Source organism: Natator depressus, chromosome 9 (assembly GCF_965152275.1).
Source record: "Natator depressus isolate rNatDep1 chromosome 9, rNatDep2.hap1, whole genome shotgun sequence".
NCBI lineage: Eukaryota > Metazoa > Chordata > Testudines > Cheloniidae > Natator > Natator depressus.
In genome coordinates this window covers 95019534-95046228 of record NC_134242.1, presented here as the reverse complement: position 1 = coordinate 95046228, position 26695 = coordinate 95019534, and the positions used below count along the sequence as shown (strand labels likewise).

At 44.9% G+C, this 26695-nt stretch overlaps 1 protein-coding gene across 2 annotated transcripts; it reads left to right on the top strand.

The window, feature by feature from the left end:
• The first annotated feature begins 1292 nt into the window (after positions 1–1292).
• Positions 1293–26695, top strand: F9 (coagulation factor IX). Of its 2 annotated transcripts, none has more exons than XM_074963188.1 (8): positions 1293–1390; positions 5081–5244; positions 6181–6205; positions 8935–9048; positions 12053–12181; positions 17579–17784; positions 21448–21565; positions 25973–26695. In XM_074963188.1, the coding sequence occupies exons 1-8, from the start codon at positions 1324–1326 to the stop codon at positions 26515–26517; spliced, it is 1368 nt and encodes a 455-aa protein (XP_074819289.1). In that variant the 5' UTR covers positions 1293–1323; the 3' UTR covers positions 26518–26695. The 2 variants fall into 2 exon arrangements, with proteins under 2 accessions (XP_074819289.1, XP_074819288.1); XM_074963187.1 differs by having other exon boundaries at positions 17579–17793; positions 21460–21565.

Below are 26695 nucleotides of genomic sequence, written 5' to 3'. Positions count from 1 at the left end.
TGGGGCCCTGGTCACAAAGACCATTCCCCCCACCCCGAATCTCCCTCACCATGGGGTCCTGCCCCCTGCTCCTCCCCTTCCCCCCAAGACCCTGCCCCCTCAGGGCCGGATTAATGCTCCTGTGGGCCTGGGGCTATTAAATTTTGTGGGGCCCCTGTATACAAGTCTTTTTCCTAATTTAAAACAAAATGATCACAATTATGGCATTGAGGCTATTAACGCTATACGAAACTTGCCTTTTAATTAACATAAAGCCGTTCTGTGGTTACATTTCAGGCTTAAAACATGTAGAATATAGTTAAGTTAATTCAAAATAGCCTGCTTCTTACCTTAGAACAGCTGTTATATTAGTTTCTTTCTGGGATGGAGTTTGGGTGTAGGAGGGGATGCTGACTTGGGGCAGAGGGTTGGGGTGCAGGAGGGGGTGCGAGGTGCAGGCTCCATCCGGGAGGTGCTTGCCACAGGTGGCTCCTAGCCAGCGGCACAGCAGGGCTCAGGCAGGCTGCCTGCATGCCGTGGCCCCACGGTGCTCCCAGAAGTGGCTGGCTGCTGGCACGTCTCTGCGCAGCCCTTGGTGGAGGGGGACAGCATGTCTTCATGCGCTGCCCATGCCCACAAGCGCCACTCCTGCAAGCACCAATGGGAGCTGTGGAGTCGGTACTGGGGGAGGGAGCAGTGCGCAGAGCCGCCTCCCCTTCCCCCCGCTGCAGAGACGTGCCAGCAGCCAGCCACTTCCAGGAGTGAGCCCTGCTACGCTGGGGAGCCCTGCTGCGCCCTGAGCCCTGCTGCGCCGGGGCCCCCCCTTAGCCCGGGGGCCTGGGCTGCAGCCCCTAAAGCCCCTGCATTAATCCAGCCCTGTGCCCCCTGGCCAGGCTGGAAGCCGGAGCTGGGCTGTGGTAAGAGTCGCCAAGGGAGCCTGGGCCACTGTGGGGAGCCCTGGACCCTCCACCTGTCCTGGGCAGCCCCTTGGGCACGGGCCCTGTAGGTCCATGCATGAATCTGCCACTGGTTCTAGAACTTGGGCTTTGTGGCTGTTTGTTTTACATGGGCAACAGCAAATACAAACCCACCTAACCCGGCCCACGATATTTCTTGGGGTTTGAAGCTATGCAATAGGTTTATCGTATGCAAAGTTGGGGTGGTTGCTCCTCCTTTCACATCCAAGCTACCATTTCAGAGAATCCTCGTCAAATGAACATTTGGGGACCTTAAATTAAAGGGTTACCCGAAGTAAGCAAACAAGGGCCTGTACTTTGGAACTATTGATCCAGCTTCTCTATACTTGCACAATTCATTAGCGAAAGGATTGCTTGGTACACGAAAATGGCAAAAACCTCTCTCATGATCATAACTGGTCTTTTGGGATCTCTTCTCAGTGCCGAATGTACAGGTTGGTTCATTTTAAACCTAGCAAGTCCTCTGCTTTTTAGTTGCTCTCATAGATCGGATTACGTTTCTGTCCTCTGATAAGGAATAAATCATTTACCAGCAACAAAATTCACATAGTAAGACTGCTGAATTTTACAAGTTCTCTGTTTAAAAATATGTTTGCTCTTGAGAATAAACAAAATAGGGGTTTTATGGTGATAAGATTAACTGCTGTGCTGTTTTTATTTAAAGAATGGGACTTTTCTGATACTTATTTTATGACTATTCATTTCAAGGACTTGCTCTAGATTCAGCCATTTTAATACAAATAAAACAATAGGAGGAAAAGATATTTACAAGTTAGCGTCTGTGCCTTTTACTGTGTATTGGAATCCCAGAACAAATTGTCCAATAGACCAATAAATACATGACATGGTCCTTGGATTTGCTACTGTGAAGATTGTTTAAATGCCAAATTCGGGCTGAATTCAAATGCAGTATTTTAAACTAAGCTCATGAGCATGCAAGAGAACAGTATGGCCAAAGAACAGACATTTCTCATAGAAATGAGGCTGATACACCAATTATCACACCATTTGTTGCCTAGCTTTCCTCATGTCCAGGGGCATGATCCTGCATTAAGGGAATCAAAGGCAGTTTTACCATTTACCTCAATGGAAGCAGGACCCAGTCCTATATAGGGAGGATACCATGCCCCCTCAGGTGGGATTATGAGGTTGTATCCATGTTTGTGCTGTGTTGTGGGGGGTGGAAGGGACTATATATCGGTGCAGAGTACTATATTGTTATTTCACTTCAAACCAGACAGCCTGTCCTAGCTGGGAAGATAAAATATTCTTTCTAGTGTGTTTACGCACTGATTAGAGCTGAGAGCCTAAAGCATAGTATTGCAATACTTCTTGAAAGCAAACGGTGGCAAAATATTCTTCCCATGCCCCATGAGACATGCCTACCACAGAATTCTGTGCTAGACCTGGATACTGGAAACCTCATAGACCCAGGCACGAGAAAGTGTATTTAAACTGTCTCTCCATTGACTCTCAGATTCACCTACTTAGCTACTGGCAGTTGCTTCCAGCCAGAGATGTCCCTGGGGACGGAATAAAGTGCCCATTCCCCAAGTGGGCCTGTAGCCTTTTGTCCAGGGTGTTGTTTTGGTTTGTTTTTAAAGCATTCTGCAGCATCAGTACATGACTGCATTAACTGGAATGGCAGAATGGCAGTAACTGGAGTTAGAGGAGTGCTTTGCATTATATTTTAATGAGGCAGCTGAAGAGTTACCATCTAGCTCTGCAAAAACGACGACGAGTCCTTGTGGCACCTTAGAGATTAACAAATATATTTGGGCATAAGCTTTCGTGGGCTAGAACCCAATATTTTAGCCCACGAAAGCTTATGCCCAAATAAATGTGTTCGTCTCTAAGGTGCCACAAGGACTCCCCGTTGTTCTTGCTGATACAAACTAACACGGCTACCCCTCTGAAACCTGCCATCTATATCTGGTGCACGTAGGTTAATTGGAACAGGTGCCTGCTGTATTCCTATTGGCTAGAAGTGTCCAAGAAGAGATATAAAGTGAAAAGGTTGCAACTGATGTTCTAGTTTTTGTGTAATTAGTCTGGAGACTAATTGTGGAAAAAGGCAGCAGAGTCGCTAAAGCAAGCAGGGTGAAAGGCTGCTCAGACTATCGGTTTTGTCTCTGAGCCCATGGAGCCGAACATGTCTTGGACTGCACTGGACTGGACCCTTTGCACAGGTCAAATGCAAAATGGCAGGCCCCAAAAGCACATTCACCACTAAAAGAGGCAGATTGTTTTCAAAGGATAAGGTGGTAGAACCATCTTTACTCATATGGATGCTGCTACAGGTGATCTGTTGACAGTGATCGCCTTTGCATTTTAAGTGTGAACTGGTCAGTGGTCAAAACTTCAAGGAAGAGAAAGGAAATCAAGTTTTGATCCCTCCCCCAAACACAAACCGAACTATTGCCATTGGACAATTTTTATTAATAGTCACAAGTCTCTACCAGACCTGCTTTCCGGGAAAATATAATGTTTTACTCCATTAAGACCTCGGGCAAGGTAGTTCTATTAAGATCAAGCTTTTAATTCTCACGGCACCATTGTTGCCTTTGCTAACTGAAAGCAAGTGTCAGCACAAGGAATACAGAATGGTAGACTTATTCTGCAGTCGTTTAAACTGTTATAAAAACAGTTGGCAGTCAGAATAATCACTTGCAGATAGAGTTCCATCTGAAGGGCCAAATTCCTGCCTTCAGTTACAGGGGGTAAGTGCAGAATGGTAATTCCAATGAACTCAAATGGGGTCAAAGTATAAATCTGGAGTAAGGGCTTTATTGAAGTCAGTGTGAGTTTCTCAGATGACTTCAAGAGGCATTTAATTAGGCACTAAGTGAGAGCAGAAACTAGCCTTCTAAAAGCAAATAGAGATTCTGTCTGGCTGTTACTAGTCCTCACAAGTTCCCTTTCTAGTCATAGAATATCAGGGTTGGAAGGGACCACAGGAGATCATCTGGTCCAACCCCCTGCTGAAAGCAGGGCCAATCCCCAATTTTTGCCCCTGATCCCTAAATGGCCCCCTTAAGGATTGAACTCAGACCCCTGGGTTTAGCAGGCCAGTGCTCAAACCCCTGAGCTATCCCTTCTCTCTCTCACCAACTCGCAGGTGGCCAATGAAATTTACTCCCATTCACTCGGAAATTTGTTATAGTATAAACCTTATATGAACAAGAAGCTACATAATACTGTTTCACAAACGTAATGACCAACTTTAACCCCAAGCAGAACTGACAGCACCATCTAGTGACCACGAGAGGCTTTGATGTCTTTTGCTGTAAGCCTGCTAGTCATAAGAAAGGGCCTTGAAAATTGGGCTGTAAAGTAGGCGACCAAGAAGTTTCTCTGTTTTAATAAGCAGATCTGCTCACACTCAAAACAGTGCTTGCGGTGTGAGGTGAAACAAAGCTCACTGGATCCTAGAACATTGGAGAAATTAGTCAGGAACATTGAAACTTTGATAAAATATTGCCCACACAAGGCTGCCATTAATAAAGTCTTCAATGGGGAATTTATCTGCCATGTGGTAGCCCCACAAGATGAGTTATTGGGATCTGGTTCAGCAAAGAGTAAATAGAACAATAATTTTAAGCTGTGTTAGTTCTGGAAAAAATGTAAACCATGTTTTAAAAGTGAAAACAAATAGTAATCCTCTCCTTTTGATTTTCTTCTAGGACAAAATTCACCCCTCTGCAGGGGGCCTGCATAAATCTTGTGCAGTACTTACCTCTCACTTAAGCCTTTAGCCTCTCTGCACTGGGGTGAAATTGAACTCAACAAGCATTTTCAGGCTTGGTCTACACAAAGGTTTTGTACCAGCATAACTATTTTGGTTATGGGTGTGGGTTTTTTACTGATATAGTCATAGGATTACAGCTTCTAGTGTGGACACAGTTATGTGTCTACAGGTACCCTCCGTATACAGGAAGGGGAATAAGGTATACTAGAATTTTACTATGCTTATGCAATACGCCCATAACCATGGTGCCTAGGTGGTGAAAACACAGGAGCGGAAAGCATGGTGTTTGAGAACACAGCACTTAAACATGACAGTTAAACCATTGAAGGGAATGTACCATCTGTAACTATGGTCTATGGGTTTTTTTTTATTGCAGTTTTTATCAAAAATGAACAAGCAAGCTCAATTTTGCGCAGGCAGAAGAGATATAATTCAAATAGGCTGGAAGAGTTTGTTCCAGGGAACCTCGAGAGAGAATGTAAGGAAGAAAAATGCAATTTTGAAGAAGCGCGAGAAGTCTTTGAAAACACGGAAAAAACAGTGAGTGTTGTCATGGCAGAATGACACCATTATGAACTCACTGGGGGAGAGACGGGAGGGAGACAATCATGGAAATTGCATGTGCAGTGCAATTGTCTGTGCACTGCTGTATTGCTCTCTCAGCAGATATCGGGGTGATTGAAGTCCTCCATGAGAACAAGGGCCTGTGATCTAGTAACTTCTGTTAGTTGCCTGAAGAAAGCCTTGTCCACCTCAGCCCCCTGCTCTAGTGGTCTATAGCAGACTCCCACCACGACATCACCCTTGTTGCTCACACTTCTAAACTTAATCCAGAGACTCTCAGGGAACTGGGATTATTTAGTCTGCAGAAGAGAAGAATGAGGGGGGATTTGATAGCTACTTTCAACTACCTGAAAGGGGGTTCTAAAGAGGATGGATCTAGGCTGTTCTCAGTGGTAGCTGATGACAGAACGAGGAACAATGGTCTCAAGTTGCAGTGGGGGAGGTTTAGGTTGGATATTAGGAAAAACTTTTTCACTAGGAGGGTGGTGAAGCACTGGAATGCGTTACCTAGGGAGGTGGTGGAATCTCCTTCCTTAGAGGTTTTTAAGGTCAGGCTTGACAAAGCCCTGGCTGGGATGATTTAATTGGGGATTGGTCCTGCTTTGAGCAGGGGGTTGGACTAGATGACCTCCTGAGGTCCCTTCCAACCCTGATATTCGATGATTCTATGAAAAAGCCTCTTTTCCCCAAAGGGTGCAATGGACCAGCATAGCACCTATGCTCATGTGAGTCTCACATAAGCACTTATGCCTGTGCTGACCCACTTCATGAAAAGGATTTTAACCCTAAAAACTTTCTATTTGGATCCTTTACCTAAAGTTTTGGGGGCTTTACTTCATGCTAGTTTGTAATTTAATTTTCAAATTAAATATCAAGAGAAACTATTCATGTTATTGTCTGTTTGTTTTGCAGATGGAGTTTTGGAAAGGGTATATTGGTAAGAGATTTGCTTCCTCCACATTTCACATACATAAAAACCATAAGGTCATCCTGTATTCACCTTTCAGTAGTTGCCTATAAGTAATGGGAGGTACAGGTATTAATTGAAAGAATATTTCCCATTTAATGGAATATGTTCTACAGTAGAGTTAGTCAAAGTTATGCATAATTAATAATATATCCCTCCAGTTTAGTCATTTTCCCTGTTCTGGTTGTAGATAATTCACAGCATTGGATTTTACCAGTTTATTCATTATTGCATTTGTTCAATCAGCTTGTGTGAACAAGTTTCACTGTAAGAGTTCCCACAGACCACTTGCTGTTTGTGATGTGTGATTGGTCATGTAAACCATGTAGAATGTTTCAGCTCCTATAGAAAAATGAAACGTTAAGGTTTGAGAACAAATGGCCAGTAGCAAATGCCCTGTTTGCATGCAAATATGGCTCTTCCTATGAATGGCCCCTCTGTAAACATGTGTGTGAGCACATCATGTTTGCTTGGAAATAGTGTATTAAAGAGAGCTATAAATGTGACCAAAGCAGATAGCTGTTTGGAATTCAAACCAATGCTCACAAACAGTTGTTTTGCATCTCCTGTCCAACTCTGCTTCACACTTACAATTTGTCTCTTCACTCCTTGGTCCCTAACCTCAACTACCCCCCACACCCACGAAAAAACATTCAATGAACACTAAACATATGAAACTAAGGATGTTTCAGCAAATGAAGTGCTTCGTAGATTGGCTGAACACACAGAACAGCTCCAGTCTTAAATAAGTCACATGAGTCGGTCCAGACTATTCAATAAAATAGTTACATTTGCATTTTAAAATTGTCCCCTGAAAAAACAATCGTCATGAAACTGAGATACTGTATTTTGTATTTCTATGGTTGAAACTAATGACCCCTGCCAAAAAAAAAAAAAAATCTTACCTTCTCCTTTTATCAGTGTGCGTGTTTTACTTGTTTAGCTCACGGGCTGCTCGTACCAGTCTCCGTGCTGCGTGGATGACATTCACTCCCGTGCAGAAACTCAACACCTATGCACCACTTAAACCCTATTTGAGAGCTTAAGTGATGCATAGGCCTAACTCTCTGCACAGCGGTGAATGTGGCCGTAAGTGGCCATCTTCTGCACCACACAAGCAACCTTTTGGCAGTTTTCAAGGCTTGAGTCCTAATTCTCTGCTGCCCTGTGCTTTGTGTCTGCACTGGTGTAAGTGGCAAGTGGGTGCAAAACTCTACCATGTTGTTGAGGTAGAGTTTTACACTGACTTGCAGCAGTATAAGGGGCTCCACTGAGAGATAAAAAAATCCAGTCCCTGGCCTGCAAGCTGGTCATTCTCTAATTTGTTATATTTTGCCCCGTGTTTGCATTGGAACGAGGGGGAAGGAGAGAGAGGATAAAAAAAAAAAAGCATTAACAGGCGAATTTGCTGGTGTAACATGAGTGCGTTAGGGCACTCTTCACTTCCCCTTCCCCTTTGGCTTTGCTCTGTCTTTTAAGAGTTTATTTCCTTAAGATTCAGCATCACTGATCCAGTTGCCAGGTCCCCGGGAGTTTACTGCAAACTTTCTGATAATGGGTGTTTTCCTTAGAGCCCCGGCTCCTGGATTCACAGGAATACACGAAAAGAAAAGGAGGACTTGTGGCACCTTAGAGACTAACCAATTTATTTGAGCATAAGCTTTCATGAGCTACAGCTCACTTCATCGAATGTAGCTCATGAAAGCTTATGCTCAAATAAATTGGTTAGTCTCTAAGGTGCCACAAGTCCTCCTTTTCTTTTTGCGGATACAGACTAACACGCCTGCTACTCTGAAACCTGTCATCAGGAAAACATGAGAATCTCAGCTTTCATTTGTTTTAAGAAGTCTGTTTCTAGCTCTCACAGTTATGGAGAAAAGCTTGAGCCCTAAAGTTCAGGGTCTTACAGTAAAGGCTCAAAACCAGGTGGCCACACGACAATCTTCTTCAAGGAAGGATGAGAACTTTAAAAAAACAAAAACCTAATTTGGAGACAGCTGGCTCTGCATGTTCTCAAGGAAATCCACCTCCTAGCTCCAGCTTTCTAAGCTCGATCAGAAATAGGACCAGACTGATCTCACACTAGTGAGAACCGACAGAGAACAACTGAAGTCAGGGGAATTAACACACCAAAAGACTATAGTGAGGTCAGATGCCAAAATCAGGCCTTTGTGCATAATGCAGCTGCAGAGGTCACCACAGGATTGCTGCTCTGTCAATTATGCAATTGTTTTCCAGAATCTAAATTTTCCCTTAAAAAGAAGTTTTCAGGTCCAAGCTTAACTTAACATTCTTTATCCTGAGCCTGGTAGGGTGGGGGAAACACTCACTGTTGAGTAGCAAAGGTGATGAATGCCCTTGTCCGCTAAGTTTCAGAGTAACAGCCGTGTTAGTCTGTATTCGCAAAAAGAAAAGGAGTACTTGTGGCACCTTAGAGACTAACCAATTTATTTGAGCATGAGCTTTCGTGAGCTACAGCTCACTTCATCGGATGCATACTGTGGAAACTGCAGAAGACATTATATACACACAGAGACCATGTATATAATGTCTTCTGCAGTTTCCACAGTATGCATCCGATGAAGTGAGCTGTAGCTCACGAAAGCTCATGCTCAAATAAATTGGTTAGTCTCTAAGGTGCCACAAGTACTCCTTTTCTTCTTGTCTGCTAATTAATTGATCTTGTTTTCATTTCCAAGATGGAGACCAGTGTAATCCAAATCCGTGTAAAAATGGAGCCCGTTGCGCAGATGATGTCGGTTCCTACGTGTGTTGGTGTCTGGCAGGGTATGAAGGAAGGAACTGTGAGCTAGGTATGTACCAAGGGGCCAGATTCTCTGCTGCCCTGCACCATACATAGTCACTTAGACCTGGGCAAAATGGATGTGAATAACTTCCATTCTGATTGGCTGGTTTTTATACCCACTTTGCACTGCTGTAAGTGACCACGCAACACGCAGGTGTAACCCATTGGTGAGCGTGTTACAGGTCTCTCCTTTGGGACCCAATCCACAGAGGAGATGCTACCCTCCCCACTCCAGCTAGTAAGGACTGGTTATTTAGCTCATGGTAAAGCAACTTCTACTTCTTGCTATGGTGTCCCCAGGTTTCAACCCTGGTGTTAGCCAAGGTGGCAGCCATCACATATTATTAATGAGAATCAGATTCACAACCTGCTCAGTAATGTCATGTCTCCCAATGCAAATATTTAATCAGGAACCTCCTTTCTCTCCCTATTACAAGCCCTTCCTGTATGGATTGTATTAGTCAGGGCTATTTAACACGACAGGTGAAATCCTGAGCCTAATGAAGAGAATACAATATTTTTTCCATTGACTTTAATGAGGCCAGGATTTCACCCCATGGTTCCATTCAACTTTCTGGGGAGATAGAGAGGAATGGGGCCTGATTCAAAACCCACAGAAATCAAATTAGAGTTTTCCCATTGACCTCAGCGGGAGCAGGATCAGAGCTACCATGCTGGTGGGTTGAGTATTGCCCAACTGGTTCATGCACAGCCCACAGGGCCCTTTTTGACAATGAGCTCTCAACACATTGAAATGAGCAATGATCAACTACACACACACACACAATATGATTCCAAAGACAAACAAAATGCAAATAATCTCCTGAGCCCTTCAGGAAAGTATGAAAATAGAACCACTAATGGTTTAAAGAGCTAGGATCTCACTGTCTCATTGTTCCTGTCCATCCTCTGATCTAGTATAGCCAGCGTAATGAACGAGCACCGAGAAGAGATTCTGTTTCTACTTGTGTTTTTACTCTGGCAGGGAAGAGGTGCGGGTCTGGAAGAGTGTTTTAAATTTGCAGCAAATATAAAATGGTCTCAAGCCACTGCAGTCTTCTGGTGGATGGGAGACTGGGACTAAAATAGCAATTGAAATGAAGTGACTTTGTAAAAATAGTAAACAATCACGTAAGCATGACGACAGGAATGGATGTGTCCTTGAGGAGTGGGAGGGAAGTTAATCTACTGTGAAGTTATTTGAAAACTCACTGAGAATTAAAAGCAAGTCTATTGACTTGTCACTTTCGACACCTGGAGGATGAGATTCCAGAAAGACAGAGAAAAGCAAAGGGGAGCGTGCATCAAAAATGTTCACAACAAAATATGAGCGTAACGGGAATGCCCCTGGGTTGGTCATCAGCAGTGGGGATCGAACCTGGGACCTCTGGATCTTCATGCATGAGCCTATACTGCTTGAGCTAAAAGACTCAACTCTCTTGGCTACCTCTGTAGCAGGCTCATCCATCTGCACTTGGCCAAGCCTCCACTTGAGGGGAAACAGAACGTCACCTCAAGTTGTCGTGTCCTACAAGGACTCCTCCTGGCTGAGGAAGTGTGTCCCAAGCTCCAGACGCTTCCTAGTTCAATTTCCTATCCAGGCCACCATCTGTGACACTGACACCCCTAGTGCGGGGTCAGTGGCTGAGGCTGAAGCTGGGGGCTGAGTCTTTTTGCTTAGACAGTAGAGATGCGTGCAACAAGATATACTGCCAAGGACCCACCCAGAGGCATCAGCATTACACAAGGTTCCACTATAAGCTCCAAGCTTAGTTTCAGCAAAAGCTGGGCTCAGGCTTGTGCGCTTTGTGTGTCCGTCAGGGAGGATTTATGCTTTGTGTCAAGGGTCATCTGTGGTTTTACTTCATTTATGACGCAAAACCTGGCAGTTTAAACTGACGTTTGCTTTGAGTTTCTGGGTTCAAGCCACTCTGAAATCAGAGTTCTAGCCCAAGGTTTACACTGCACCCTTCGACCTGGCATCTGGTCACCTGAATCCAAACTGAAGAAAGGGGGAGGAGGAGCATGGTGGGGAATCCACGTGACCTGTAGCCAAATATTTGTACAAACCCTTCCAAGTGGAGCTGCCAAGTCCCCGAGAGCTTCGAAATGCTGCATGGCCTCATTCTCTCTGAAGTCATTGTTTGTCAGAAGGAGGCTGCCCTAGTGGACTCTGCTCCCTCTCCATACTGCAAAGCAGATCTCTGAAACCAGTCTCCTTGATAGCTGGCTAGGAGTTGCAGGGCAGGCCGCAGGTCCAGTGGATCGGCAATGAGAACCAAGTCCACCAGCCAAAACATTCTCCAGCAGAGAGAGAAATGAGGGGACCCACAGATGCTACCACTTCACCATGACTTTCCACAATACATTTTCCAACCAGTTTCATCCAGTTCAAGCTCAGATATTTGCCGTTTTGGGGAGATTGGCTTTAACCCAAGGTCGTCAATAGGCGGACCGCCGGCCAAATCCAGACTGCCAGATGTTATTGAACTGACCCTGAAATTTTTTTATTTACTTATTAATTACTATTATTATTTTCTCTGGAGTCTGGACCTTGACTATACCTTGGCCAAGAAATTTGGACCTTGACAAAAAATAATTGACTGCCCCTGCTTTAACCTCTTGGTCTCACATAAGCTGTACATGTATTCCTTGGAGAAGTGCATGAGTTAGATACAATGGTTGAGGTTTTCAAGGAAGATGAAGGGATTTAGCCATGCTTTCAGATTAAATGGTTTTTTTAACTCCAGTTCCTTTAACACACAACAGGCACAAATTTCTGTCTGTACCGCATCCTGATCTGTGCTTTCATTGGAAGAAGGGAAGATGCAAATTTGCTTCTGCCATGCAACAGTTTGGGTTGTTTATATGCTGGAGTCTAAAGGCCTGATCTTGAGAAGTGTTAACCACCCATTACGCCTGGACTAGGTCCTAAGTAAACAGCTCAGTGACATGCTTTGCATTTATTGCACTTTTAAAGTGTCTTAAGGGTTTGGTTTAATTTCTTTCAGATTCAACCTGTGCTACTAAGAATGGAGGATGCAAGCATTTTTGCAACAATGACCCACCCCACAAAGTTGTTTGCTCCTGTGCACCTGGCTATAAACTGAATGGAGATGGAAAATCCTGTGACCCTGCAGGTCAAGTTCTAAAATGATTTAAAGATTTGGGATGAGATTTCAAAAGCTTCTTAGAACATTTAGGTTAAATTGGTTAGTCTCTAAGGTGCCACAAGTACTCCTTTTCTTTAGGCACAGAGTGTCATTGAAATTAATGCATCTAAATCCCCTTGGTGGCTTTGGAACTCTCAGCCTGGTTGTTTCATAAAGCATGTTATGAAATGTGTAGTATAGCAGGTTAGCAATAACCATGGACATTTTGTTGCAGATAAGGGCCACATGTGCAGCTGGTGGCATAAACTCCTTCCCCAAACAAGACATAGAAAAAATAGGGCCACACTAAGTCCACCATTCTGCAGAGCAGGAATGGGATGCTTAAGAGTAGACATTGGGACCACTGCTTGTTTCAGGCAGCCAGAGACCCATCTATAGGTCATGTCTACTTTTCCTCTGTCAATGGACCAGTATGACCCCCTTACAACATTCTAAATGGAGCCCCCCAACTTTTCTAGCCATGTGCCCAGCTTCTCTCATGCCCACAGGCATGCATGTCATATGAGTTCTTGCAAGCAAGAGCTATTACATTGTTGAACGCACATTCTTCATATTTGGGATGCTGTGGGCTTTTTGATTACAGTAGACAGGATGGAGAAAGTCTACATCCAGTCAGAATGGGCTACAGCCTACAGATGGTACAGAACAGGGCTAGATCCCATCTTTGAACGTCATGGGAGGTTGTCCTACAAGTTATTTGAGAAGCCTTCACTGGAGACATGCTAAGCTGGTGCTGCTTTTGGGTGCTATTTCTATTCCACCACTTGGTAGTAAGAAAAATACATGCAGTTGATGCTAAAATATGCAGCCTAAATCTATTGTTTAGGAGGTAAAAAAAAAATCTTTAAAAGGAAATACATGGATTTTCATGGTTGCAACTTTAGAAGGAAGCTTTACTTTAAAAAAAAATAATGAAACAACTTTATCTAGTTACGTGTCCCCAATTTGATATATTACTAGCTGTGCATATAAAATAAGTGAGAAGTAAGTGGTCATAGAAAAGAACAGTTAACTCTGTCTGCAATGCGGTTGCAGTTATGTTGGGCACAGGATATTTGAGAGACAAGCTGTGTGAGGTCATATCTTTTATTGGATCAATTTCTCTTGGTGAAAGAGACAAACTTTCGAGCTACACAGAGCTGAAGAAGAGCTCTATGTGGCTCCAAAGCTTGTCTCTTTCACCAAGAGAAATTGATCCAATAAAAGATATGATCTCATATAAAGTAAGTGAGATGTGGCTCTTAAAAATAACAGTTAACGGTCTGCATTTAAAGTACTTAGAAATGGCAACTTGTTTTTAAAAACTTTAAAATGAATTTATTAATCCATCAACAGCTTTTTAATAGTCTTCTCACCTTCATCGATTGTAAAATATTTACCTATACATGTATAATTTCCATGCTGTTCTAGCTCAGACACATGCTGTGTTTATATTGCACTGTAGTTAGTTGCTATAGAAATGTCAGTTATAATAAGCAAGCACAGTGGGAGAAATCTCTATAAATGTGCGACAGGAGAGTTGATTTTCTTGGTTTCTAATTCTGATGTTCCGAACCTCCCCCCCCCCGTCGGCTTTCCCAAACTCTTTGATACCTTTTTATGTGTTTGATTTATTGCAACGTGCCTACCATGAATCTCTCAGGCACAAGTACAGCCATCATTTTGGGAAGCAAGCTGAACACCACAGAAAGTAAGCAGCTTCCTTCTTGTGCATCACTATTAGTGATAGAGGTTTTGCAGAACAAAATCAGCCATTTCCCTGTGGCCCTATTGTTTTCAAGCTGATTTGCACAGGTACAGCTGATAGAATTCTTTTAGCAAAATTCCTGACTCTGATGCAAAAGATGGAATAGAACCTGTAACTGGGAATTATGTGAGTTGTTTGGTAGAGTGGAAGACAGGAACAGCGAATCGCAAACAGGAGCGAGAAGTAGTAAGCAATTACTTTCGTCACAAAAGTAACCAGGTTTGATTGACACAAACAAGGGGCAGATCTGTTGCGTAAGAAATGTCACATTTCCATGACTGCTTTACTGAGTAGCACCAGAGTCCAACGTCAGCTGGTTTGAAGGGATCTGGCACTATAGGGCACAATTAATCTCCCTTCCCCGCATCTACTAAGGCTCTCAAAATTATTCAGAATGTGGAGATCATCTCCAGAGAGAGATTGTCCCCTAGGCATGACCCCTCCTATTCGAGATTCCCCACCATCTCTCTGGCAGCAACAATTGCTGGGTGTCAGGACTCTTAGCAGTTAGCTAGTAAGCCAGGTTAAGAGTATAAGCTGCCATTGCTCCAGGAATGACCGGGTTGGAAGGGGGAGCAGGCAGAACCAGCTAGACACAGAGGAATCAGAGTGGCGATCTCCGGGAAGCATGATTGCATGTGGCCACCACCATGGGTCGGTGGTGTAAGTGAAATGCTTGTAGGCTTCCCATTCACAGCGTGGTCCACAGTCTCGGACTGTGAGGCAGGGCTCATTGGAAAGCTTCATAGCAGGCAGGGGATAAAGTTGTCAGGTGTCCGATTTTCGACCGGAACAGCTGGTTGAAAAAGGACTCCGGCGGCTCTGGTCAGCACCGCTGACCGGGCCGTTAAAAGTCCGGTCGGCAGCGCAGCGTGGCTAAGGCAGGCTCCCTGCCTGCTGTGGTTCTGCGTGATTCCTGGAAGCAGCGACATGTCCCCCTTCCGGCTTCTATGTGTAGGGGCAGCCAAGTGGCTCTGTACGCTGCCCATGCCCCAAGCACCAGCTCCGCAGCTCCCATTGGCCAGGAACCACGGCCAATGAGAGCTGCGGGGGTGGTGCCTGAGGACAAGGGCAGCTCACAGAGCCACCTGGCTGTGCCTCCGCATAGGAGCCGGAGAAGGGACATGCCGCTGCTTCCGGGAGCTGCTTGAGGTAAGTGCCTCCTGGCACCTTCACCCCTGACCCCAACCCTGATCCCCTGCCTGCCCTCTGAACCCCTCAATACCAACCCAGAGCCCTCTTCTGCTTCCCAAACCCCTCATCCCCAGCCCCACCCCAGAGCCCTCACCCCCAGGGCTCCAACCCCCTACCCCAGCCCTGATCCCCCTACTGCCCTCCAAACCCCTTGGCCCCAGCCCTGAGAACCCTCTGACACCCAAACTCCTCATCCCCAGCACCACCCGAGTCTGCACCCCCAGCCCAAACCCCTCACACACACCCCACACCCACCCCCTGCCCCAGCCCAGAGCCGCCTGCTCCCCCCTGCAGTCTGAAACTCTTAGCCCCAGCCTGGAGCCCCCACCCACACACACACATACCCTGAACCCCTCATTTCTGATCCCATCCTGTGATATCCTTTCCATGCAACACAACTCCAAGCCCCTAGAAGTCTCTTACTAAAACTGCTGGTTAGGTGGCAAGGACTTAGGCTGTACATAGAATCATAGAATAATCAGGGTTGGAAGGGACCTCAGGAGGTCATCTAGTCCAACCCCCTGCTCAAAGCAGGACCAATCCCCAACTAAATCATCTCAGCCAGGGCTTTGTCAAGCCTGACCTTAAAAATATCTAAGGAAGGAGATTCCACCACCTCCCTAGGTAACGCATTCCAGTGTTTCACCACCCTCCTAGTGAAAAAGTTTTTCCTAATATCCAACCTAAACCTCCCTCACTGCAACTTGAGACCATTACTCCTTGTTCTGTCATCAGCTACCACTGAGAACAGTCTAGATCCATCCCCTTTGGAACCCCCTTTCAGGTAGTTGAAAGCAGCTATCAAATCCCCCCTCATTCTTCTCTTCCGTAGACTAAACAATCCCAGTTCCCTCAGCCTCTCCTCATAACTCATGTGTTCCAGTCCCCTAATCATTTTTGTTGCCCTCCACTGGACTCTTTCCAATTATTCCACATCCTTCTTGTAGTATGGGCCCCAAAACTGGACACAGTACTCCAGATGAGGCCTCACCAATGTCGAATAGAGGGGAACGATCACGTCCCTCGATCTGCTGGCAATGCCCCTACTTATACATCCTAAAATGCCATTGGCCTTCTTGGCAACAAGGGCACACTGTTGACTCATATCCAGCTTCTCGTCCACTGTCACCCCTAGGTCCTTTTCTGTAAAACTGCTGCTGAGCCATTAGGTCCCTAGTCTGTAGCGGTGCATTGGATTCTTCCGTCCTAAGTGCAGGACTCTGCACTTGTCCTTGTTGAACCTCATCAGATTTCTTTTGGCCCAATCCTCCAATTTGTCTAGGTCCCTCTGTATCCTATCCCTGCCCTCCAGCGTATCTACCTCTCCTCCCAGTTTAGTGTCATCTGCAAACTTGCTGAGGGTGCAATCCACACCATCCTCCAGATCATTTATGAAGATATTGAACAAAACCGGCCCCAGGACCGACCCTTGGGGCACTCCACTTGATACCAGCTGCCAACTAGACATGGAGCCATTGATCACTACCCATTGAGCCCGACAATCTTGCCAGCTTTCTATCCACCTTATAGTCCATTCATCCAGCCCATACTTCTTTAACTTGCTGGCAAGAATACTGTGGGAGACCGTGTCAAAAGCTTTGCTAAAGTCAAGGAACAATATGTCCACTGCTTTCCCTTCATTCACAGAGCCAGTTATCTCGTCATAGAAGGCAATTAGATTAGTCAGGCATGACTTGCCCTTGGTGAATCCATGCTGACTGTTCCTGATCACTTTCCTCTCCTCTAAGTGCTTCAGAATTGATTCCTTGAGGACCTGCTCCATGATTTTTCCAGGGACTAAGGTGAGGCTGACTGGCCTGTAGTTCCCAGGATCCTCCTCCTTCCCTTTTTTAAAGATGGGCACTACATTAGCCTTTTTACATTACAGCAGAGTTATGCCATGTGAGGCCCTTATTCAGCCAGATACGTCAGCACATGCTAACTTTAACCATGCAAGTAGACCCCTTGGGTCAATTGAACTATTCTGATGCTTAAAGTTAGGCATATGCCAGTACCATGCTGAATAAAGACCTGAGTTAATCGCATCCACATGTGCACATACACACAGGGTTGTTGTTGGTTTTTCCTTTTTAAAGTCCTCAAAATTGATTTCTAAAACCTGGGAAAGCTTTGTGCTTGCACTACCAAGGGCATATCGCTTGGAGCTCCTATTCCTGAACTTCGGATGGAGTTTATTGTTGTGTTTATTTGACTATTAGAGCTACTTACATCACCATCAATTAATTCAAACATAAACATGAACCATTTGAATCAGCCCACTCCCCTAGAGCTCCTTTATCATCCTGCCGGTGAGATGTGTGAAACATTTATCTCCAGTTTTGCCACTTCATTTGTAATAACACTTAATATGATGCATGGCCAGCTGAAGTGTTACTTTATGAATCTGTACATTCTTTTCACAGTGCCGTTTCCATGTGGGAGGATTACAGCTCCTGAAGCCAAAAGCAAGTACACCCGGGCCATGAATACCTTTGACAAGTGGAACTACAATTCTACCGATGATCATGACGAAGCAACAGACAATACCACTCAAATCACACCCATCATTAAGCAAGTTACACGAGTCGTTGGTGGAGTGGAAAGCAGGAAAGGTGAAGTTCCTTGGCAGGTACTGGATGTTCTGTTCCTGTTTGTTATCCTGCTAAACTTGATTGCTCTCATGTCATTTTGTACACAGCAGCATTTCTCCTATATGCTCTTTGATGCACTTAAAATCTCAGAGTCTTTTGGCCCATGTACGTTATCTATGCTGTAGCAACATACTTTGCCCAGTTCAGGGCCATATTGGCAACGTGCTAGGAGACAGAGTGACTGCATCTTTGTCCAAACGGGACAATCCAACCAGATTTGGCTGCTGGCAGAATAGTACATGAGCGCACCAAGCACTTCACTGCGAGCAGTCGAAGGGGAAGACTTCTGTGATCAAGCAAAACTTATGGGGACATGTTGACATTTTGGGACACAACTTCACAGTGAAGAAAGGAGAGAGCCAGATTTTAATACTTCAGACTAAACCGTGGGCTGCTTTTCATGATATTGTCACTGAATGAATCAGAATTTACAGCTAAAGGTTCTGATCCTGCAGATGGACCCACGTGGGCATACTTTTGCACCCAGGCAGAAACCCACTGATTTGAGGGGGCTCCAGAAGGGTCTGTCAACACTTGCAAGATTAGGTCTTAGATTTGGGTCAGGGACTTCATTTTGCCTGGCAAGTGCCGTGCACACATATGGCATCATATAAATAATTGCTATGTTCCTTGCTCACCCTCTCTTACCATGGAACACCTATATGAGTACATAGATTGGGCCAGAGCCTCAGCGGATGTAAGTCAGTGTATTTCCACTGGCTTCAATGAAGCTATGATAATTTACATCAACAGGAAAACTGGTCCTATATATATTTGAAGGAGTCTCATCTACTCCATCTGCTCATTCCTCACCTGAAGTCACAAACGGATATTGTGACATCACAGCCATCTCCATCCAAGCCAACAGGGATGTAATAAAACAGAGATATTGTGATGTCTGGAGCAGGGAAATGCAAATAAAACTCCACCCACCGACTGCTATGTAAGCAGTTGTAAAAACGAGGAGCAGCAGAAGAGAGGTGCAGAAGAAATTGTTACTAAATGGAACCTATTTCAAAGTCTTCCACAGTTATCCTGGCTTAGATGAGGTGGATGTATCCAGCGATGGCTGAGAGAGTTAAACAGTGAACTAATAAAATTAGTATGAGGGACAATCTTTTGATAACTTGAGCCCCAGCACCGCTGGTAATGGGGATTGTAAGACCAATGAATAGATGCTGCACAAACTGGGATATAAAATTTTCACTCAGACAGATCAAGTGGAGGTATTTTAATCCTGTCTCAAACAGAGGGAAAATGACATTCTTCAGAAGGTGTTTCTAGGAAGCCGAGTAGTGAAAAAGAGAGCTCAGTAAGAGGCAGAGAGAGCTTTGCTGAAGAAGCCAAGTAGCGAAAGGGGGTTAAGTTAGAAGGTCAGCAGCTGGCAGAAGTGACCATTTGCCTTACATCTTAAGGATGACAGCAAAACAGTTGTGTTTATGTGAACATAGATGGTCACACACAAGTTGACGCTAGGTTCTTCTATGGACTCCAAAATTGACAGACGTCAGGGCCCCAAAATTGACATCAAAAATCAACATTTAGGTGCATCAGGGGAAAAAACAGATCCATCGTCTCCAGGAACGACAAAGCTTTCAGTTTTGCTCGGACTACCAGCCCAGAGATGCTCAAAGCCCTGCATTCTCTGGCTCCATATGTTGCATGGTGATGATACACCACTATACAATGATTCATCTCAATTGACATAAAATCATATATAGGAGACACGACGGTAGGATACACATTTAAAAAGAGTGACGGGGGAACCACACAGGACTGGAAAAACCCCTTCAAATTCCAACTCTCGAGAGACCTTTACCAAGCTACGCGACTCTCCTGCTGCCCTAAACATGGGTGCCTCCCCGTTTCCAGTTTGTATCCCCATCATATGGGGAAGTAGCTAGTAGACCTGCTACTGTGTAAGAGTTGGCAATGGTCAGAAGCTCTGCTGCCTCCCGCAATGTGTTTGAGTGGCCCAGTACTCCGTTTGGGTTTTTTCCAAGCTATCTCCCGTTTCTGTGTCCCCTTTCCATTCACCTTGGGGCATTCTTCCCCACACTCTCACGTATGGAGTCGCCTTCTGGATCCACCTATTTTTCTCCCCCTTTGTCTCTCTCCTCCACCTCTTCCCACCCCCCCATGCTTTCTCTGGTCCATATTCTCTTCTCTCCACCACCCCTACATGTTTCTGTGTAGAGTTCTTGTTGAGGAATGGTTTCTAAAGAGTGAGCAAATCACCCCATGCAGGAAGATAGCTGGAGAGCACAAGAAAGGCAGCCCTCCTGACAGCTGAACGAGAGGCTTCTGGTGGCTCCAATGGATAACTTCAGGCAGAAAACCCTACACCCAGGCCGGTCTACCTGAGACAGACAAGGACACAGGGAAAAGATAGCCCAGAACTACTAACAACATGCACCACCATACCAGCTCTGGGCAAGAATTTATGGTGCTGTAAGTTCTGTGGTGGACTGGCACAAACAGCCTGATTAATATTAGAGAAGGCCTTTAACGTCACTTGAAATCTAAGACATTGCTAATGGACATGGGCCCAAGACACAGAATTCAGACCTTCATCTAAACTGTCTCAGATCTTGGGAACAGTTGGATCTGGAGATTAGCTTGGGCCGCATCTCAAATCAGTAGCAAATACTTTTTTAAAATTATGTTGATACTTTCGAAGCCTGACATTTAAGTAGCTGGGTTAGTGTTGTAATTTTCAATCTATAGCTGCCCTCCGGTGGCCAGGTACCTTCAAGTCTACAATTGAGTTACTTAGAGCTCTCTCTTGCCAAAATAAAACATGGTTGGAATTAACAGGGGCATTTATCTTTCATCTGTACAAATAGATACTGTACTTTATTAACAGAGAGCTGCGAGGAACAAAGTATTGATCTTTAATTGCAGAGCAGATCCTGTTTGGTGCAAACCTCTTGTAGTATGTAGGCTTGCGTCTCTTAGTTATGAGTATTGATCTCTCGTGCTTAAAATTCTGCTTCTCAGAGCTAAAGAGGCAGCAGGTACACTTACAGGAGGAAGCTGATATCCAGTAGCAATCGTGTGGTATTTAAGGAACATGGTTGGGAAATCCCTCTTCTAAATTAATTGTGCCTAGTAAATTTGCATATTTAATTTGAAATTAAGCTTTGGAATGTAAAACATATAGGCCTGTATCCCCTGGCTACCACAGGAGCAGCACTTAGTGTCTTAATATAGCAGAGGATCTGGTCCATTGCCACTATTCTCACCAGTGTCCAATATAACCTGTTCACGAGTCTGTCTGGAATGACGAATTGAACTTCATGTTGTGTCAGATTGGTTTCCCCTTGTCATGACCTAGCCAGAGGAGGGATGGGAGATGGTATTTAGCCATTGGTAAGGTTGTCCTGTGAAATGTGGTCAAACCAGCAGGACTGGACAGGAATACCTCAAGAAGGGAGGAAGGACACTCAGGAACTCATCAGAAATTGCCTTCTTGCATGAGGAAAAGTGGGTAGTTGCTTTCACAGTGTCAATTTTGCTTGTACCACTTAGCAGTGACTGTTCCTCACCCCTTGTCCGCTCCCTTAATATACCTATGATGTTTGATTTCCCTTCATTACTGGTTTGTGTGGTACCCAAGGCTTGGATTTCTCTTTCCGTAGGTTCATTTACAGAACAGTAATGGAGTAGGATTCTGCGGGGGGTCTATTGTCAATGAAAAATGGATCGTAACAGCAGCGCACTGCATTGTGCCTGGCGCACAGATTACTGTTGTGGCAGGTAAGCAAAAGGAGGTCTGAATGCATTAGTGGATATTCAGTTAGGTATGCTAAATACAGTTGGTGCTATCCAGTTTATGAACATGTTTATCATGGCAAAGCTTCCCCTAAGATCCACCCCACACACAAGTCTAGTTATGTCACTACACCTGTGCCTGACACCCATGTTCCAGGGGGGTGGGTTTGTTACATTGATGGGACAACATGGTTTTTGGCAGGTAGGGAACAAGGTTTGTGTTACAGCCTGATAGTCACGTTATCCCACTCCAGCTGTACATACAAACTGTATTAGAACATGGATACAACTGTGCCATGGTACCACTAGAGTTGTAATGTAGCGGGCTTTAAGGTGTCCACTGACTGTAGAAAACAAAAGATGTAGGGCCAGGTCCTTAGCTAGTATAAATTGGCTTAGCTCCTTTAAAAAGTCAACTGACTTCAGTGGAGCTATACCAGCTTACACCAACTGAAAATCTGGCCCATAGTAAATTAGAAGAGGTAAGTTCAGGTGGCTTTAATATTGTCTCCAGGATCATGGCTCCCAACAACAAGGGCCTAAAAGGGAGGAGTTTATGGGTCTCTGTTTAGTGAAGCAAAAATCCATAAAACCACCACTCAGAATATGACAAGGAGCAGTCTCCCCTCAGAAGCCTTAGCTGACACAAAACGTGAAATACCTTATAAACAGATCCACATCCGAGCCGCAAAAGTGCTCCGCAGATATCCTCGTTTGTGGCTATAAAGCGGATATCCGCAGATTTGTGGGGCTCTGCTTATAAGAGCATCTCTGGCTTTCCCTAATATGGGACTATCGGTGGCAGTGTGCCCCACAGCTCCAAATACATTGACCAACTAGTGTCTCGCCTGTGACTAAAAACTGCATTTCTGGTTCCATTCTTGTCAGGCTTTAAGCTTTCATAAAAATAACGGTTCACCCAAAACGTCACACAGATCTGAGACTTAATTAAGGGATCAGCAGAAGCAGAAATCTATCCTGTAAGACTGAAATTCTGTAGAAAGTAGAAACTATGGACTGAAGTAGAGAACTGAATTTCCATGCACAACAACGTCCCTGTGAGGTGTAGACAGGCGCCAGGAAGCCAAAACTGACACATCCACAAAATGACTTCATTGCATCTTTACGAATGCTATTTCCGCTCTCAACCCCCTGTTCCCATCGCCCCCCCCCCCAGCTTTTATTGATTGCCTGTGGGAAATCTGAAGATAATTCAACGCAGGGCCCCGTAACTAAGGCAAGGGTAAAAAGATGATGGCTCACAGGTGTGGCACAAGTCAGTTTCCTCAAGTTGTTTATGAAGTGTGTATTTCATATTATAATTGCTGAGTACATGGGACACAAATCTAGTTAGTAGCAGCCGCCAATAACAACAGATTCAATTGAAACGTGCAACACACCCAGAATAAAAGTTAGGTGATCTGGGTATATTTATAACTGTCACTTAAATTGGACCAACTCAGACATTAAGAGTGGGATTGTCAAAAAGGCTTAAGAGACTAGGGAGCACAAGTCCCATCAATGAGAATGGCACTCAAGGCACTTATTGGATTTTGATCCACCACTTACTTTTGCTCTCTTGGCCCTTGATTCTGCCTGGGTGGACCCCTGGGACTGATTTTAGCAGAACTCCATGCCAGTGCAGGGTGCGTCTGGGCCTGCACAGGATCAGGGTCTACAGAAGGTTGAGTGCCACATTTTCTACCATTTACTTTCAACCAGTTTTGCCTCCATGAAAGTTCACAAGGGTGATAAAGCATATCTGTTAAACTGCGAGTACACAACTTCCGCTCTTTATACAGCGGAAACAGCTTCACACTAGAAGGGCCCATTTTTTGGCTTGGAAATGGGTCTGTTTCTGGGTTTGCATTTTGTAGCAAGTTCATCCATTTCTAGTTTCATCACAAATGTTTCACACCCCTCCGATTGGGATACAGGAGGATTGTTCGGCAGCACAGCTGGGTTTTACTGGAGTAGATTTGATGGACAGGCACCAAGGAAAGAGGGAGAAAGATCGGGGGTTGCCGGTTTTCACAGTGACTTTGGAATATATGCCAAACATCATGCATATCGCACTTGCCCTTCCCTCCATGCCAAACACCTAGCTTTAGTTGTAGCACAATAGCGCCCCCCACTTGAAATATTTAGCAAACAAAAATAAAGGCATTAAAATTACCCCCACAAATTCCACATAGGGTATATGTTTAGCCTGTCCCCCAACAATTATGCAGCAATACCAATAAGAAAAAACCCCCTCAAAGTCTCCCCCATGTGTGTCTTATTTTTACAGTTTAGTAATGTCATCTGAAAAGAAATCCCTACTCCCCCATTTATCTCTCATATTGTAATGCACTGAAAACACACTCACACACACACACACACACACACGAAGCGTGGCCCAGGAGCAGTGTAGTGAGCAAAGCTGCCACAGTGGCCCTCGTCAGACAACATTCACATGAACGCAGACAGCTAACTGATGATAGGACTTCAGGCTCTCTCTGCATGTTCAGCAGGAAGCCAATACACCGTTAAAACCAGAAGCATTGTGACTATGCTTGACAGGCCAGCTCAGATCCTGGAGATTGCAGCAAAGCTCCTAGAAAGATTGAGGCAGAGGCCTGACCCGCTTTGGGCCACAAAAAAAGAGAAGCGGGTTGTTTGTGACAAGCTGTTGATCAGGGCTCAGGATTCCCCTCCATCCCACCCTAGTTACCTGCAGATTTAGGATGTTGGTCAGAGCAGGGGGGGAGGTGATTCTGCTGCTGGTTTCCTTCCAGAGCGAGTTAGCAAGCTGCTTGGGCAGGTAGACTTTCCTTTGGGTGGGAAAGGACTTCTCTGACTGCCGCCAGACAAATCTTAACGCTGTGCAGACTCAAAACACCTGAAGTCTTGACAAATTCCCCCTTTTTGCCTAGAAAAATCTTTTAAGGAAGGGAATAGCCTGCCAACAAATCAGCTGCAATAGCCCTAAACAGCAAACTCCCTGCTGCTGATGTTTATCCTCAGCAGAGGAAAGTGTAGGAAGCTGCGGGAGGGGGATCTGCCAGAGCTGGGAAAGATTGGCTTTGGAACAGAGACTTTGTATCTACTTGCTTTGTAGGGCCTAATATTCCAGTTGCTGGCAACAACTACCTGCATCTCACTCTATGGGGTTGCGGTCCTTCTGGCAAAGATACAGAATGTTTGCAGGTTGCTGTTGGTCTGGAGTATTGTTTGCTAGTAAGGGGTCTGTTTTAAAAGATAATATTCTTGGTTCCGGAGACTTTGTAATATCCCAGGACAACACTCCCCCTTACAACTCTCCAAAGAATCACCAAATTTCTGTTATCCCAAACACTGCAAAACTTTGATCACCACCCCCTATTTTCAAAGGAAAAGTTTGGGCTACGAGGCCAGGGTTAGCCTCAACTGTTTGGGTTGGTTGGTGGTTTGTTTTTTTAAAGACAGTACTATTGGATCTTTAGCTGGGCAGCCACTGTCTCTGGGCTGATGCATCATTCAACGTGGTCAGCTAAACTTGATGTATGTGTAACCCACTGGTGCGTGTGTGTTGCAGGTTCCCCTCTGTGTTGCTCCGCAAAGGATATGAGTTGTTAGAGCCCTCAGCTATAGAGCATTAACTCGGACGACCATAGCAGCTCATGCTGTCCCTGGTCTGTCACCTCAAGAGGGTGGTCATTGCATCAGGCACCTCTAGAGCTAAAAGTATGAACTGCTGCAGCTTGAAGTAAAGAGCCAAGACTCTGGATTTGGGGACTGTAGCAATTCATCTTCTCCCTGGATTGGCACAGCGGGGAGCCCATAGCACACACTCATCAATGGGTTGCATTTGCACCATAAGGGACATAACTCATAACCTGCTCCTGCAGCACTGGACTCTGTCACATAGCATAAGGAAACTACTCATGAGCTATCACTGGTATTTGGTTTCCTACTCCTTGTAGGGCAGACACTGATCCTGCTTCCAATGAAGTCAATTTCAAAAGGGGGGGCCCTAGCCGAGGAGATAATCACACACTTTGGCCCCAGTTCTGCAGCTGGCACGTTTTTGCCTATGTCTCCCTTTGCAGGATCAGGGCCTTAGTCAGATCCGTTAATAGATTGCATTGGCACAAACACACAGCAACAAATAGATTATACAGCGGCAGGCAGAGTGAACCTTGTCTCATCCAACAGACGGCACATCTAATATCTCCTTGTAGTTCGGCGCACTATCAGCACTGGGTCTGAGCCAATTCCCAGTGTGGGATTTGAACTTATGACATTTTGGCTCCCAGCTGATGCTTAGTGACACTAGAAGTATCAGTTGCATGTAGTTACTAACGCTGAGAGTGTATTTAGTCACCCACAGGTTGCTTGTAATTGTAAAAAGCATGACATTTCTTTCACCAGGTGAACACAACACGGAAGTCAGTGACGGTACCGAGCAGTATCGCCAAGTGGTGAAAATCCTTCTGCATCACACCTACAATGCCAGCAAAAACAAGCATGAGAATGACATAGCACTGCTAGAGCTTGGGACCCCGCTGGAGTTCAACAGCTACGTCACCCCCATTTGCATTGCCAGCAGGGAATTCACCAACAGTCTCCTCAAGTACGGAACTGGCACTGTGAGTGGCTGGGGGAGCCAGCTGTTCCGGGGAAGGGTGGCCACAGTCCTACAGGTTCTGAAAGTCCCATTTGTTGACCGTGCAACGTGCATGAAAAGCAGCACATTTTCTATCTTACATAATATGTTCTGTGCGGGTTACCATTCAGAGGCTAAAGATACATGTGAAGGGGACAGCGGGGGCCCTCATACTTCAGAAATAGAAGGTACCTGGTTTCTAACTGGAATAACCAGCTGGGGGGAAGAGTGTGCACTGAAGGGCAAATATGGTATCTACACCAGAGTATCAAAGTACACCAAGTGGATAAAAGATAAAACAAGTGGTTAATCAACAGAGCTAAAGCTTTCTATTGCTTTTCTGTGGGTTGCCTGATTAAGAGATGTTGGAGAATGTAAAAAAAACAAAAACAAAAAAAAACCCCCTAATTTGTTTTTTCTTAAAATTTTGCATTTTAATAAACAATTTTAATAGAACCAATTTTTCTCTTTGAAGATAAATATTTACG

What these genes read in the sequence shown, in the direction of transcription:
- F9 (XM_074963188.1), top strand. Translation starts at nt 1,324, where the DNA reads ATGGCAAAAACCTCTCTCATGATCATAACTGGTCTTTTGGGATCTCTT. An exon ending in AAAATCCTGTGACCCTGCAG is followed by an intron (nt 12,182 to 17,578) that starts GTCAAGTTCTAA and finishes TTCTTTTCACAG; the next exon opens with TGCCGTTTCCATGTGGGAGG. An exon ending in ACAGATTACTGTTGTGGCAG is followed by an intron (nt 21,566 to 25,972) that starts GTAAGCAAAAGG and finishes TTCTTTCACCAG; the next exon opens with GTGAACACAACACGGAAGTC.